Source organism: Brachionichthys hirsutus, chromosome 1 (genome assembly GCF_040956055.1).
Source record: "Brachionichthys hirsutus isolate HB-005 chromosome 1, CSIRO-AGI_Bhir_v1, whole genome shotgun sequence".
Lineage (NCBI taxonomy): Eukaryota > Metazoa > Chordata > Actinopteri > Lophiiformes > Brachionichthyidae > Brachionichthys > Brachionichthys hirsutus.
In genome coordinates, this window is record NC_090897.1 from 8,446,554 (window position 1) to 8,462,146 (window position 15,593).

The following is a 15,593-nucleotide window of genomic DNA, read 5'->3' on the forward strand; positions in this document are numbered from 1 at the left end:
ATGATGCCGAGTGCAGGAGGGCCAGCCACCTCACTGGCACTGCTGCTGCTGCCATTGCTGTGCTGCTCACTGCGTAAGTGTTCTAAAGGGTGGGAGAGCCTCATCAAATTACCAAGGTGGAGCGTGATAGCCCTGTGACAACATTATCAAAGACAAACTGCAGTGTGATGTGTAGATTTAGACACATATTTACACATTTAAAAGAAGTTAGAAGTTGGAGCTCATCTTCTGATTTATTGAGATGTATTATTAATGCGAGTTTATGCCACATACATAACGCAGTATCCATAATGCACCAGTCCAGGAAAAGCAGGCTGGTTCTGTTGTGTTCAAGTCATGTCAGATCGATTACAACGATTCCGATGGGGAGCTTTCAAATCACTGCACAGTTTTGTGTATCCCATGCTTCATTTACATGGATCGTTGTCATGCTCCTCGCTGCAGACAGCAGGAGACAGTGACAAGCGTCTCCTTTAAAATGCAGGAATGAGTTAACATTAAATATCCATTTTACGATGAGGTGTAATCGACCACGTACATTATTTCTGTTTATTAGCATAATCCCATATGATCCATTAATCAGGAACTATCACTTATCGGAGACTTGCTGGTGATGGTGGGGAAGGGGCTAAGATAATTCATTTGCTTATCACCCAGTCATTGATTTTTTTTGGTGTTGCAGCCTTGTCTTTATTGATCCGCGCACACTGAGAGGGTGACACCATAGATTTTGTGGAAGATTTCTAGTCTCAATTCTACAGCAATAAACCAAGTGAACAACCTTGTTGGTGCACGATTTAAAGGGCAAGAGTAATGAAATTGTATGTAATTCAAAATGTAATCAATATTTATCAGAATACTTTAATAATCCCAGAGGGACATTTTATCAGCAACAGTGCTCCACTCAACACAGAATTACTACATTAACAGTATGCACATAGTGCATTAACGGATAAAAAAAAAATTGTATAATTTAATTGCCACAGGAAGAAAAGACCTATGTTGTTCAGTCTTTGAGGGGGGTGGTCTCAGTCTCACTGGACGAGTGCTCCTTTGTTGTACCAGGAGCTGATGGGGGGGTTGTCGAGGGTGCTTCTCAATTTCTGAAGCATCCTTCTCTCCATCACTGTCTCCAAGGAGTCCAGATTCACCCACACCTGCTTTGCAGGGGACTTTGTTGAGTCTCTTTGCATCTGCGATCCCAAGTCTGCTGCCCCAGCACACCACAGCAAACAGGATGGACTAGAGACCCTCAGTCTGCTGCCCCAGCACACCACAGCAAACAGGATGGACCAGAGACCCTCAGTCTGCTGCCCCAGCACACCACAGCAAACAGGATGGACCAGAGACCCTCAGTCTGCTGCCCCAGCACACCACAGCAAACAGGATGGACCAGACTCATAGAACAGCCGCAACATCATAGGAAATGGAGGCAGTTCTGGCCTTTCTTACAAAGGGCGTCTGTGTTCCAAGCCCAGTCCAGTTTATTGTCAATGCGGACTCCCAGATATTTATAGTCCTCCACTGAGTCCACGTTGACCCCACTGGATGGGGTCCTCCTGAGGTCCACCACCAGTTCATTTGTCTTTGCCACATTGAGCTGCAGGAGGTTCGGCTAACAGCATGTGAAAAAGCCATTTACCACAGCCCTGTATAGATTATAATCGAGCCCTGCACCAGTTTGAATGTGACGGTGTCAAGAACGCTGAACAGATGGTATGGATTCAAAATGCGGAGGCACAGACTGACGGTCGAGCAACAGAAAGGGTTTGGTACACAGAAAACAGAAAAGGTAGCCAAACCTTTAGGCAAAAGATTCAGAGGCTATGGCTATGGCTATGGCTATGGCGTGAGAAAAAAGGCTGGAGCATAACTGTGAGGTTCAACAAACTGGCAGAGGACTGCAGACAGAGGGAGATAAGAAGGCCGGGTGACGAAGGGAATGAGGAGCAGGTGTGCTAATCAGAGCAGGTGTGACAACGAGAGGGAAAGAGGTCAGACACAGAACACAGGAAGTAATGCAACACAGAAAGGAAGGGCATGGAGGCATAAAATACTACAAGGGGAGAAAATACAAACATAACAAATGGAAATAGTTTTACTGACATTGAACTTGTACATGAAGATAATGCCATTACTACAGTACTTAGAATTTGGTATAGTCTTTCATTAATCTACAGATAGAAAACAACTCTGTTTATTTTTAGAAATATTTTCTGAAGGCAATGGAGGCTTGAAAATGCAAGAAACTGGATGAGAGTTGGAAGCATACATTGTTTTAGGATTAGCATTTAGTCTCTGTGAAGCAGTTGATACCAATTTATCATATTGAATGGTCAATGACTTGTGAACATTAGTACGTCGCTAAGAAATATTCACGCCGTTTAACCAGTCGGCCTCTTTAAAAGATGAAAAAAGCTGGAACATTTATATAGTATGCAAATTTGACCATAAGTGGAGTTAGACGAGATCTGCTTCGAATTTCATGAGTTGTGCTCAAGCAAAACTTACATGATGACACTCCCATAACAGACAACAAATTCTGATAGATTTGTCATTATGATTAAATTGATAACTGAAACTGTGCTGATTCTGTCAGGTGAAAATTTTCATGGTGAAAACTGACTTGTCTTGGAAAAGACTTTTGACGTCTAGTTTTTCTATTTACATTGGTTGTCTTTGAATAAATTTCAGGTCTTCCGAAACTCTCCTCCTATGCAAAAGCAGAAGACCAACTGATCAAGCACCTCTTTGGAAACTATCAGAAATGGGTTCGGCCAGTGGAACACTTAAACCATACGATCCTTGTGACATTTGGACTGGCCATTTCCCAACTGGTTGATGTGGTGAGCACAGAAAAGCGCTGGCCATTTGCAAAAGTATATCTCTGAGGCAGGATAGAAAAAGGCTCTATAAAAAAAAAAATATTCTCAGATCCTTTTAAAATATGTTGTTTATCCATTCTAGGATGAGAAAAATCAACTGATGACAACCAATGTGTGGATGAAACAGGCAAGTAGAGCCGCGCAACACCACACCTTGTTACGTGGTATTATGATATGGCTGTTGGCTATTTAATTATGACCATGAAAATACACTGAAACAACTTTGGATTTACCAAACCTGGTAGACTATCCACGCCTCTTCAATCTGATCTATATGAGTTCTTTCGGTCCTGTGCCAATGCACCTTTCTCCACAAGCTGCCTCCCCCATAGTGTTAGGTTTTCCTGTCGCTCATAAATATTGTGAAATATTACCACATACCATCTTTGCCATTCAGGTCACTTGTGCCCTTTCACAATGATGGATTGTATCATGTAAAACAAGAGCCAGGAGGGCATCCTTCTCAGTAAGGATACCCCCTTCTATCATGAAAGTCATTGCAAAGTGGAAAGAATGTCAGCTGACAATTGCATCCTTCCTCTTTCATTTGGCAGCCAGCCTTTTCGTCATTATAATAATGAGAACTGATTATTCCAGGATGAATTAGTCAGCTTGTATAGCATGTCCAGGTCATTGAAATAGATTTGTAATAATTTAAGAATGAATTTTGATGTATTTGTATGTACATGTTTGACAAATATATACCGTACATAGCAGACCAATTAAAAGGAAATGCTTATTTATACTTATTCTGGTTTAAACTTTTATTCCTGTGAAGATATTGTGCAGTTTAGGACAGACATAATCAGGGAACTCGTCGAGTTTGTCCAGAGGCAACACAATCAGCCTACTGAGCCTTCAGAAGTTCATTAATCAATACACGCTATATTGTTTAATTTGACACTCACAATCCCCCATAAATCTGCAATTTGTGTTTTTTAGCTTGTGTTATTTTTTGGGGCAGGGAAAAACCCAAGTGAGATATATCAATTGGTGCGCTTCAGAGGAACTGTTGGGGCAGATTCTTTCACCAAACAGCCTGGCTATCTGTAATCAATAATCGTGCAAATAAGCACTAAAATATCAAGCATTTTCCATTAATTGTAGTTTTTATTCATTTATTTCCTGTGTGAAGGAATGGATTGACATGAAACTCAGATGGAACCCTGATGACTTTCTGGGCATCACAGTTATTCGAGTCCCTTCTGACAGGCTCTGGCTCCCTGACATCGTACTGTACGATAAGTGTGTGTCCTTTTATGGAATTCATGGGGTCATTCTGGCCATACGACCGACAGCACTGTAACTTAATAAGTGCTTTCATGCAATATTTAAACTAATCAATGGTCATTATTTCAACAGTTCTGATGGACGCTTCGAGGGTACGATCACTAAGGCTGTTGTCAAGTATGATGGAACCATATTATGGACGCCGCCAGCCAATTACAAGTCAGCCTGCACCATTGATGTAACATTCTTCCCTTTTGACCTCCAGAACTGTTCAATGAAGTTTGGCTCCTGGACATATGATGGGTCCCAAGTGAGTCTCTACCTCCACAGTGCATGCACAATAACCTTTTGCCAGTTCTGACCACAAATGTGAGATTTCACTCTGTATTCATCAGGTCAACATAATCCTCGAGGACTTCCACGTGGACAAACAGGACTATTTTGACAACGGCGAATGGGAGATAGTGAAGGCCACAGGCAGCCGTGGTCTGAGGACAGACGAAAGCTCTTCCTATCCCACCATCAGCTATTTCTTCATCATTCGCAGGCTGCCTCTTTTCTACACCCTCTTCCTCATCATTCCCTGCATTGGCCTGTCCTTCCTCACAGTCCTTGTTTTCTATCTGCCCTCCAACTGTGGAGAGAAGATCTCTCTCTGCACCTCAGTCCTGGTGTCGCTCACAGTCTTCCTCCTGGTCATTGAGGAGATCATCCCCTCCTCTTCGAAGACCATCCCTCTCATTGGGGAGTACCTGGTCTTCACCATGATGTTTGTGACTCTTTCCATCGTCATCACCGTCTTTGCCATTAATATCCACCACAGGTCCTCTTCTACACATCATGGCATGGCACCCTGGGTGAGAAGGATTTTCTTGCATTGGCTACCGAAGCTGCTGTGCATGCGCAGCCATGCGGACCGTTATGCTACGGCCGGGGTGGCCGGAGTGGGAGGACTGGGTGCGATGAAGGACCCGGGTCCTGAACTGACACCTCCCCTCTACACCAAGCAAAGCCTACAAGCAGCTTTGGATTCTATTCGCTACATTACCATGCATGTGGTTAAAGAAAATGAGGTCAGAGAGGTAACTATGACAGTGTTTTTCTAATTCTGTATTAATTTATCGTAATTAAAGTGGAGAAATTATCCAGTTTTGAGAACCGTTGCCACTGCAAAACCCTGGAGCACTGATGAATAATCCCACATCCTTTTCTTAAAACATAACAAAAGCTGCAATAAATCATAGAAGATGAAATATTGAATGTCCTTACTCAGCACATAGATGATAAGAAACTCAAGTCTTCACATGTTGCTACTATTTATATAGACATTTGTGTCTTTTTGTTTCAGGTGGTACAAGACTGGAAGTTTGTAGCCCAGGTTCTGGATCGAATATTTCTTTGGGCTTTCCTCTTGGTGTCGCTCCTGGGCTCTGCTCTCCTTTTCATCCCTGTCATTTACAAGTGGGCCAGCATCATTGTCCCTATCCATGAAAGTACCCTCTAACAACAGGGCCTCACCTACAAATGAAGACAAAGCACATTAACCATTATTCTTATATTAAATTTAACCTACTGGCACACCAGTCCTTCTCTGATTTTCCTCCGTATTTTTGGGGTATATCACAGAGACATGGGCTGCTTTTGTTTTGACAGAAATTTTGCATTCTGTTTTTCTGAGTGGAAAGATCAATTAAATGTAGTATGTGTGATAAGGAAGGGCATTTTCACCCAGTTAATCACACATCAACAGATAATGCGTTTATTTTACCCACATACAAACCTGTTGGTAGCATAGAGTGGAGATGAATAGAGATATAAAATCACTTATCTATACAGGTCAGGAGTAGAGTTATGAATACAAAGTTTGTATTTTTATGCAAATTGATGAGCAGTTGTAAGTTCAGTCTCATTTTCCTTAACTCTAGTCTGCCTGCCAAACCTCTGTATCTCAAATACTGTTTTTCCTCATATCACCCTCACATATAATGTCATTCGTCTTATCAGGTCTTGATGATACTATTTATAACTCTGTGTGATGTGATTCAAAGTCCAGATTCTCTCATACACATTTACATTTGAGATTTACAATCTATCTGTGATCAGAGTGCACGGTGTTCAGGCACACCCTTTTTTGGAGACACACATATTTTATTACTTTCACTCTTTTGTGTTTTTCTAACTGTAGGAAGGAGACGAAGACATCTTTTGTCAGGACTTGAAGTGCCTCTTGCTTTTAGCCTGAGGACAAATCCTGCATTTGTTATGAGGCCTGTGAGACAATCCGTGCTCTTGGATTAGTGTAGATAGACGATATATATTGTGCTAGACTGTTTTTATATCATACTGGATCCATGTCAGCATTCCAGGTCCAGTTCTAGCTGTATCACAAAGACTGCAAATGAAAAGACACAATTTATTAACAGCAAAACAAATGATGACTAAGAAGACTAAAGGGATAAGAGATGTATTTCTGAAAACTCATTCACTACTGTTTTGTTTCAGTAGTTTTCCATATCCTTCATTTTCCCCCTGTTTTGTCTTCATGTCTCATTTTGTAGAAAAGGTAACAAACAATTATGTTAAAATTAACACCAAAATGCTAACTGCATGTCTGTATGTCTCATGAGCTGTTGAATTTGAGCCAAAAAAAACCTGACTGATTTTATTACATAGCAACAAGTTGGTTGATTGTATTTTTTCCTACATGTTAGATTATTCTTGAATGTCGAATAAAGACTGGGTGTTGATTTTAATCAAATCAAAGACTAAATCAATTTTATTTTAATATGAGCTAACATTTGAAATTTATTTTCTCAGAAGAACTAGGTGTTACTCTCAGAGTGTAAAATAAAGCAATGTGCTTCTTGGAATAAATATACCTGTATTCACCAAATTTACAATAGGAAGATTAAATAAATTACCACGCCCCTCTTTTGTCCTGAGCTCGTGTTTAGATATTAGCTACATTAGTAGGTCACAGTTTAGTCAAATTGGCATTGGGACATGTTGGCCATTGCCATAGAAACAGCATAAAAAACACAGCATGTGTCTCATTGGGGTGGAGGGGAGTGGCTAAAGTTTGCAGCTTTGCGACATGGAAATCCAAATTTGAAATTACATGATGTCCTCCTGATCAATATGTTTCATTGTTGTCATTATATAAAAACGTCTTGTATATCTTTTAATGATTGTGGCATGCATAGAGCATTTAAACATTGTTTGCAGAACATCTGTCATTTGGTTTAACACACACTGTATGTCTGAGAGATCTGCTCTCCTGCAAATCAACAACGCATGACATGAAGTTCTGAGTGGGCTATAATTTAATTCATCATCCTGGTGCTTCCTATCAGATGTGACAGAGAGCTAATGCAGTGTCTGTCTATCTGCTGCTTTCCTGCCTGCATTCAATTAATATGGGCTAGATTTTCCTCTTATCGCTTAGCTCACCATCTGCTCTGGCTGTTCATTGTAAATTAAGAATCAGTGACAACACTGATAGACTTCATGCAGAATGTACTAACTCACTCAAGTATTCACACAGAGTGAGTCTCATAGGCTTGACCCTTTCAGTTTACCAGTCTCAATTCTAATCTGTCCTCCACTGCATGCATGTTTCTACCATGCAACCAGTTGGCGTGGACATTTTGGAAGTTTCTATGTAACAGTGTTTGAAGTATTTCATCAGTCATTACATTTAAGGGGCAAAAAATGAAACATAGCTGTGTGTTTTTAAGTACTGTGTATGTGGGCATCAGGCCAGTGGTGTCAGAATTGTACTATTGAGAATCAATGTGGTAAAGAGCAGTTCATTGTATTTTGTAAAAATGGTTAGATGAAGAAAAGTGAAAAATCCGCTAAGGTCTTAATGACTTGCTCCCTGTATTGATTGTGATCCAAAAAGCGGAGTTCACCCCGATGAGGCACGGTGGAGGTGGAACAATAATTAAGTAATAAACATCTCCCATCGTAGAAATATTTAAAACACAACCAAAATGTTTATTTGTTCACATTATTGTCTTTGCACACCACAGACTTTGAGGTCATTGTAAATGCTGAAGTGCCAATTAAATATTTATCTTTCTATATATACTAATGGCAAAAGGTGTCAGTATAACATTTCATAACATGCTTTGAATGGGGTTATGAAACAACAGAGAATATGACATAATCATATACTGTATTGTAACTGTCATCCAGCCACATTATCTATTGTAGTCGCAAAGACTCACCACATGATGTCACTCTTAGAATACAATCAACATCCTGACATGGCTCTCAGAAAAACTGAAATCCATATTGAATGATCAGATCTGTTGAGTTATCTTCATAAATACATATTTTTGGAACGGAACTCAAACCTATTTATATTTTAAAGATAAAATATTTGAAATGTTCTTTGAATAGCACAAAAATTTCAAATACTGAGACTTGTAGTAATTTAAAGGTTGGGTCTGTGAATGTATGGAAGTACATACTTGGTTAATGTAGAATAAGTTGCTTCAATCAATTTAATCGCTATTATTTATTCAAGAAGGGACATAGTGGTCCAGAGGGTGCTGACACTGCCTCACAACAACAAGGTCCCGGATTCAACATCGACTGGAGGACCTGGGATTTTTCTGTGTATTGTTTAAATGTTCTCCCCTCCGGCTCCCTCCACCACCAAAATATGCAATGTTGGTGAACTATAACTCTAAAATGACTGCTAAGACTGGTTGTAGGACTTTCTATATCACCATGTGATTAACTGGTGACTTGTCCAGGGTGTGCCCCATCTCCCACGCAAAGTCATAGACTCCAGGCCTCAGTGACCCCACACAGAATAACATATTACAGAAATTGAATGAATGTAAGAATTTTGATGAAGATTTTGTTTGCATATTTTATGCTTAAATAGGTAACCTCAGTATTTGTTGAACGGAACTCATCCAACAGTAAGTATTTATAATATTCACACTTATTTGTGATGAATGCTGCACAATTCAACATTCTGTAATATTGATTCAAATGTCCTCCCCCAGTAATAGAGGCTGGAGGAAGAGTCCAGCTGTTCCCAGGATACACACAAGGACAAAAACCCACAGGAATATCCTATCGATAACCATGGCAACGTACTTCCAGTCATCCTGAACCTGTGACAGAGAAAATGTTTAATACAGAGATAGCCATAGGTTTCTTGAAAGTAAATTTTTCAATACAGATTTAGAGGCCGCTAGGAACTTACCTCCTTTGCTTCATTCTGTAGTCTCATGTTCTCTGCTATGTATTTGACACTCTCAATGGCCTCTCTGACCTCAGGGGACAGAGGAAACAGGGGAATTACACCACCATCTAGAGACTCAGCGCTAGAGCAATGACTGCTCCCCCCCACCCCTGAAGCACTGCCTCCAACCAGTGCCCCCAGGCTGCCTAGTCCTCCACTGCCTCCAACTCCTGCAGGGAGTTTGCTAGATCGCTGGTGCCAGCAGCAATTGAGGCACCCCTCACAGTACAAGAATCCCGAGCCTGAACCTTTGGCTGGACCTTCTCTTTTATTATTGCGGTTGGAGAGCTCTGTATTGTTTAAAAGGCGTTGGCGGTTTGTCAGGCAGGACACCACACTGGGGGCCAGGGCCTGAGGTTTGTTCTGTTTCTGTAAAGAAGTTGACGAATGGATTGCACAGGTTCTGGAATTCATGGTTTGAACATTGCTGGCAACCGCCACCTGCTCAGGGTCCCTCTCTGGCCTGGTCATGAACATTACCTTGGGTAACAGGCCCAGGAACACCGTTCGCACCCAGTAGGGCATGTTGTGAGTCTTTGGTGTACGGTAGTGTACGTTTAACACAAATACAGTGATGACGATAGAGAGGGTGACGAAGACCATGGTGAAGAGGAGGTACTCGCCTATCAAGGGGATTACTAGTGAAGTGGAGGGGATGGTCTCTGTTATAACAAGGAGAAAGACAGTTAAAGACAGCAAGACTGAAATGCATAGAGTGACTTTTTCGCCACAATCAGATGGCAGGTAGAAGACAAGCACCGTGAGGAAGGATATGAGGAGGCAGGGGATGATCATGTTGACTGTGTAGAAGAGTGGTAGCCGGCGAATGTACAGAGAGTATGTGATGTCTGTGTAGATTTCCTCACAGCAGTTGTACTTAATGTCATGTTTGTAACCTGGGGCGTCAATGATCATCCACTCTCCAGTCTCCCAGAAGTCCTTAAAGTTGATGGTTGAGCCAATGAGCACCAAGTCAATCTTGGCCTTGTCGTATGTCCAGGAACCAAACTTCATAGTGCAGTTTTGGTAGTCAAAAGGGAAGTAAGTGACGTCAATCTTGCAGGAGCTCTTGAATATGGCTGGAGGAATCCAGGTGACATCACCATTGTAACGAAGCAGAGCTTTTGTTTTGTCATCAACCTGGAAATCTCCGACTGCACTATGGAGAAGTAAAGAGAATCATTTCATAGAGATACACCCAGCAATCAATGAATGCTACAACAGGTTTTCATTTCTTGGTACACTCACTTGTTGTACAGCACAATGTCTGGCTTCCATATCCTATTGGATGGCACTCGGATAAATTCAACACCTCCAAAATCTTTTGGATTCCATCTGAGTTTGTAGTCATTCCAGATCTGATAGCCAAAACCGGTGTTAAGGTACATCATAAATATAGCTAAAATCAATCTAAACTATGAATGAACACCTGAAAGTCAGAATCAGAATCAGAAGGTGTTTATGAACACCCTTCGACCTTTAGAATACACAAATTACAAATAACAAAACTGAAAATTGTACTTTGCAATCAAAATGTAGGCTGTTTTTTTATGCAATTTTGAAACCTCATAAAAACTATGAATTTGTCACCTTTAACTGTATCATGCAAACAGAACTGACACAATCATGTGCAGTGCATTTCATGGGCATTTTGGCCATTGTGTTCATTGCTAATGAGAACTGCCAGTGTTGCTTTTGATAGTCATAAAGCAACAACTGTAAAGCTAACATTAAGGAAAAAAAGGGAAACATACACTATCCCATTGTGAGAGAAAATAAAATAATATTTGATGATGAAATAAGTGGAACGGTGCTTTGAACATCAGCACCAACAAGCATTTACAGCTTAAGCCTTTAATGTGAACATGAGTCCAGCACAGATGATTTTGCGCTCAGTGTTTGAAACATGGGACCTGGAGACCTGCTCTGTCGTATCTGATTCAAACCGGCTCACTGCTCTCACCATTGTGTTAGCAGAGGCACCATGTGGGACTAAGTAAATGACAAACCATCACACCATACAGCATGTTGGGACACTGCTTCTTTGTTGTGGCCTTGCTATGTATGGCAAAGACAATTGATAGAGGTTAAACTTCTGTGATTTTTAAGGTTCCCCTTGTGGCAGATGTTCCTATTAGAGACTGTCAATGAGAAGTGTGGGGACTAGCAAGGTATTGAATTCCAGATCATTGTTAAATTACTGTAACATTTATTTAAAAAAACAATGCATGGATTTTTTTTATAATATTGAGTATTAAATTCACTCCTGTCAGTTCCAAATAAATCACATGTGACCGTGGATCCATGCAGTCGCAGCTCCAGGTCCATTTGGACACTCAGTCATGCACCAAAGACTTACATGTCTGAGCCACAAATTTGTCTCCATTATCTGATTGAGTTCATCCTGAGAATAGAGAAAGTAAGAATCAAGACATTCATATTTCAATATGGACATTTTAAAGTTAAAACCCAGAATGCAGACTGTAACAAGTAATTATAAAATTCACCGCTGAGGATTGGTAATGTGCCGTCTGCACAATGAGAACATTTAGATTCAACATATGGATGGTAAGCATGGAAGAAAATAAATGAACAGCAGCACAACCATAATATTTATGTGTTTATTTAAATTTGCTATCATACATTGTACCAGCCGTGCAACTATGCCTTCATGCCTTCAGACTTGGATGAGAAGAACAATGAGACTACAGCCTTGAAACTGCATGCTAAACTAGAAAGACGAAACGATTGCAGCACAATTTAGTTCCATGCTGAAGCATCATTATTTCTTATGAAGAATACCCACAATATGACGTCTAATCGTGGGATGAGGACTGAGCCAGCTCCGCCAGTGAGGTATTGCTGGTCTAAATTAGCTCATAAAGTCTGACTGTAATTGGTGTCAGCTGATCGATACCAGTTGTATTTGTGTGAGGAAGAAATAATAGTCATCCATCAGCTTAGTATTCTGGTGCATCTATTTAGTTAAGGGAGAATAACATTTGACTTTCTGTCATCCCTTAATCCAAACAGGTTTTCACTATCATCAGTCCAAACCATTTGGCCAGATCTTGCAATTAATTAATCCCCCCCCCCCCCGATTCAATGTAATTATAGCTATATATCACCTGTAAAGGCAGTTTTCTACTCTATACCGTCACCAGACAATAACAATTTCTAAAATCAAATAGTTGCTTATAATGTGTCCATTTAGTGCATCTTCTCCTGTCAAATCAACACAAGCGGAGGGAGTGACACAGACAATACATTTAAAACTGCCCATTTTGTGAATTCAGCCTTTTAGCTTAATTGGCAACATCTGCTTAGACCCGTTTGAGTCCTGTGACGTGAGATCCGTCTGTTTGGGATCAGGCAAGAAGCTTTAACAAAGCATTAAATCCAGACAGGACGCTCAGTCTAAGTGGCCGTGATGAGGCAGTACTCAGAAAGGTGACACTTCCCATCTAGCCTCGGAGCAACACATTGCCTTCTCGTCTCAGTCCCTCCTCAGGCTGATTAACTATGGACTACCCTGGCTGGACGTATCCCAGATGTCTCAGATGGCCTCTTCTTTAAAACATTGTTTTCTTCTTCTCGTGCACAGCCCTCCACATTTGATCTTTTTTTTCTTTCTTTCAGGCCACTACTGCTCATCGAACAGAAGCCCATGAACTAAAGCAATCTCCACTGATACAATAAAAACGCCTTCGGTTTAGGCTACTTACCACTTTGACGAGCTGTGACATAGACACCTCAAACTGCACAATGACTGGGTCGGTCACATTTTCCACCGGTCGTATGTATTGGTTGTAGTTTGAGAATATCACAGAGAACAGCTTGTGCTCTCCATTAGAACAGGAGCTTCCTGAGGAAGTGCAGAAAAGGTCAGAGTTTTAGCTGGTTATACAACAGCATAATAAGGTGATTAATTGTGTGTTAGGCCTTATAAAATCAAGGGACAGTCCATGTCAATTTTTAAAGTCCTATATAGTGTTAACTTCAATTTATCCATTTGGTCCGACTTAGAATGTTTCCATAAATATATAATTATTTACAGAGTTTCTATTTCCATTTATATTCGGTCCAACCCTAAATAAAATCCTGACATTGGTGAGCATTACCTAAATGTCCCAAATATTTTCTATGAGGATTTGGATGTGAGTCTACGCCTCAAAATGCTGCAAAAGAGGTACAGAGACCAACGTGTTATAGGCTGATAAACTACTGGATCTAATAGCCCACTCACCTGCGAGAAGATATAGAAGAAAAGAACAAGTGGGCAAAACGAGACCATAATTGGCTTTCATCCTGTTTCAAATGAGGAGTTCCAAATGAATCCCGGGTCAGATGCAGCAGCTCTCCGTGGAGCAAACGGGAGGAGAAAGTGGAGAGAGAGAAAACACGTATGCAGCGAGGGAAAGGGAGCAGAGAGGGAGAGGGAGAGCGATACTGAGAGGCACGCTCCAAAGACAAATAAAGAAATCATTTAACAAAAATAAGTACATAAATACATCTATAAATAGATAGATAGGTGATAGTAGCCTCGACCTACTCACACAAATCAATAAAAACACAAGTCAAGGAATGAAAAGATCACAGCTATCGTGGGAGAAGCCCCCTAAAGATGATTCCTTTAGCTTTGTGTGGCTGCTTATTAGCACAGTCTACAAATAATTGTCTTAACTAGAAAACTGCAATGGAACCATATGAAAAACTGCCCTTTTAGAGATTACAAAACCTCATTTATTTTCAATGAGCTATGAAGTAAGCGTGATGGGATGTTCCAACCCACACACACACACACACACCTCCAATTAGTTGAATGTGTTTTGAAAGATTTGATGAGAGATTTTGCATCTGTCCTCATATCACCTCACTCTGATGGAGAAATTTGATGTCGACTACTTTGGTGCACCGATACAGGATATTTATAAATGCATATTCATCTGATCAACCCACAACCACACAGTCTTGATCAAGCTGATGAGGTTTAGGTTTAATTTATTAATATATATATATATATTTTAATATGTATTGATTCATAAATATTTAACAATAGCAAAATTTTAATATTTCTCTTACATCAGGGCATTGGTGTTGTGGAAAGTGCATCTCCTGTGTGGGCTGAAGGTGGAGCCAGGTGGTGGTCACTCATATAACATCTTTCCACTGCAGATTAAATATACTAATCGTCATAAGTTCATCAAACAAGATAAGTAGGACATTTATAGTTTGTTCCTTAGTGGCGACTTAAAGACAACTCCACCGATACACAAGTGCCTATTGCTGACTGTTTACGAAGGATGCATGTTCTTTCCAGCTGGACCAGGCGGTGTCATTTAAGTTCATGTGCTTACATGGACCATTTTTCTTCCCACCGGTGGATGGAGCAAAATTGTTTCTCTATTGAACATCAATAACAACAGAGCAAAACAACAGGTGTTTAGCACGAAGGTGATTACAGACCTCTCCCATCTCCTCCTCCTCCTCTTCAGATGTGACCTCGTCTGTCCCATGCTATACAGACAAAACCCATAAGAAACACCCTGGCACATCACCAGCTAATGCATCTGCTCAGTGGACAACTTTTTGACTTTTTCCTAACTTTAAATTCAGCATTTTTTACAATTCCCTAACAAATTTAACATTTTACAGAGATGCTGTTCATTTAATCAGGTTGAAATAGGACACGCATTCATTTGTATTGTAATTTTTTTAATTACACATCACACTTCAAGGCCATGATAACACAATCTATACATAAGTAAGAAGTATATGACATCACAGCAACTGTCATTGATATTGGGTTTGATTGTAGTCTGCACAGTGAAAGACGTTCTGCAGCTCTCCTTTGCAGACATAATGGGAAAATTCTTTCATTGATCCCATGTTGGGTCTTTCACAGATGCCCAATTTCAGACTGTTGAGTGCTGGATAGAGTTGGATTGTTGTAAATCAAGATATTTTCTGTAACACTAATATGCTTAATGAATGGCTTCAAGTCCCCACTGTCTCGTTTAATCCCCCCCGACGCACCATTGGTGTGGTTTGGCACAGATCATGTTGATGTTTGTGCTTTTTGACCTCACCAGCGTGGTGGTACTATACTGACAGGTCTTTGCAAACACTATTGACATAGATATAAAAATCTAAGACTTTAATTGCTAAAAAAAAAAAGAAAAACATTTTGAGATCTTCTTCCTCATTGCTCA

The 15,593-nt window shown here is 40.4% G+C and overlaps 2 protein-coding genes across 2 annotated transcripts; one reads left to right on the forward strand and one right to left on the reverse strand.

The window, feature by feature from the left end:
• Positions 1-5,619, forward strand: chrna5 (cholinergic receptor, nicotinic, alpha 5). Its single transcript, XM_068760644.1, has 7 exons — positions 1-73; positions 2,695-2,846; positions 2,968-3,012; positions 4,021-4,130; positions 4,248-4,425; positions 4,511-5,197; positions 5,464-5,619. Exons 1-7 carry the CDS (start codon positions 1-3, stop codon positions 5,617-5,619), a joined length of 1,401 nt encoding a protein of 466 aa, XP_068616745.1.
• Positions 5,620-9,121: 3,502 nt separating this feature from the next.
• Positions 9,122-13,688, reverse strand: chrna3 (cholinergic receptor, nicotinic, alpha 3). The gene is made up of 6 exons (XM_068760632.1): positions 13,628-13,688; positions 13,107-13,246; positions 11,741-11,785; positions 10,630-10,739; positions 9,343-10,540; positions 9,122-9,250 (listed from the first exon to the last, which is right to left on the reverse strand). Exons 1-6 carry the CDS (start codon positions 13,686-13,688, stop codon positions 9,122-9,124), a joined length of 1,683 nt encoding a protein of 560 aa, XP_068616733.1.
• Positions 13,689-15,593: the final 1,905 nt, after the last annotated feature.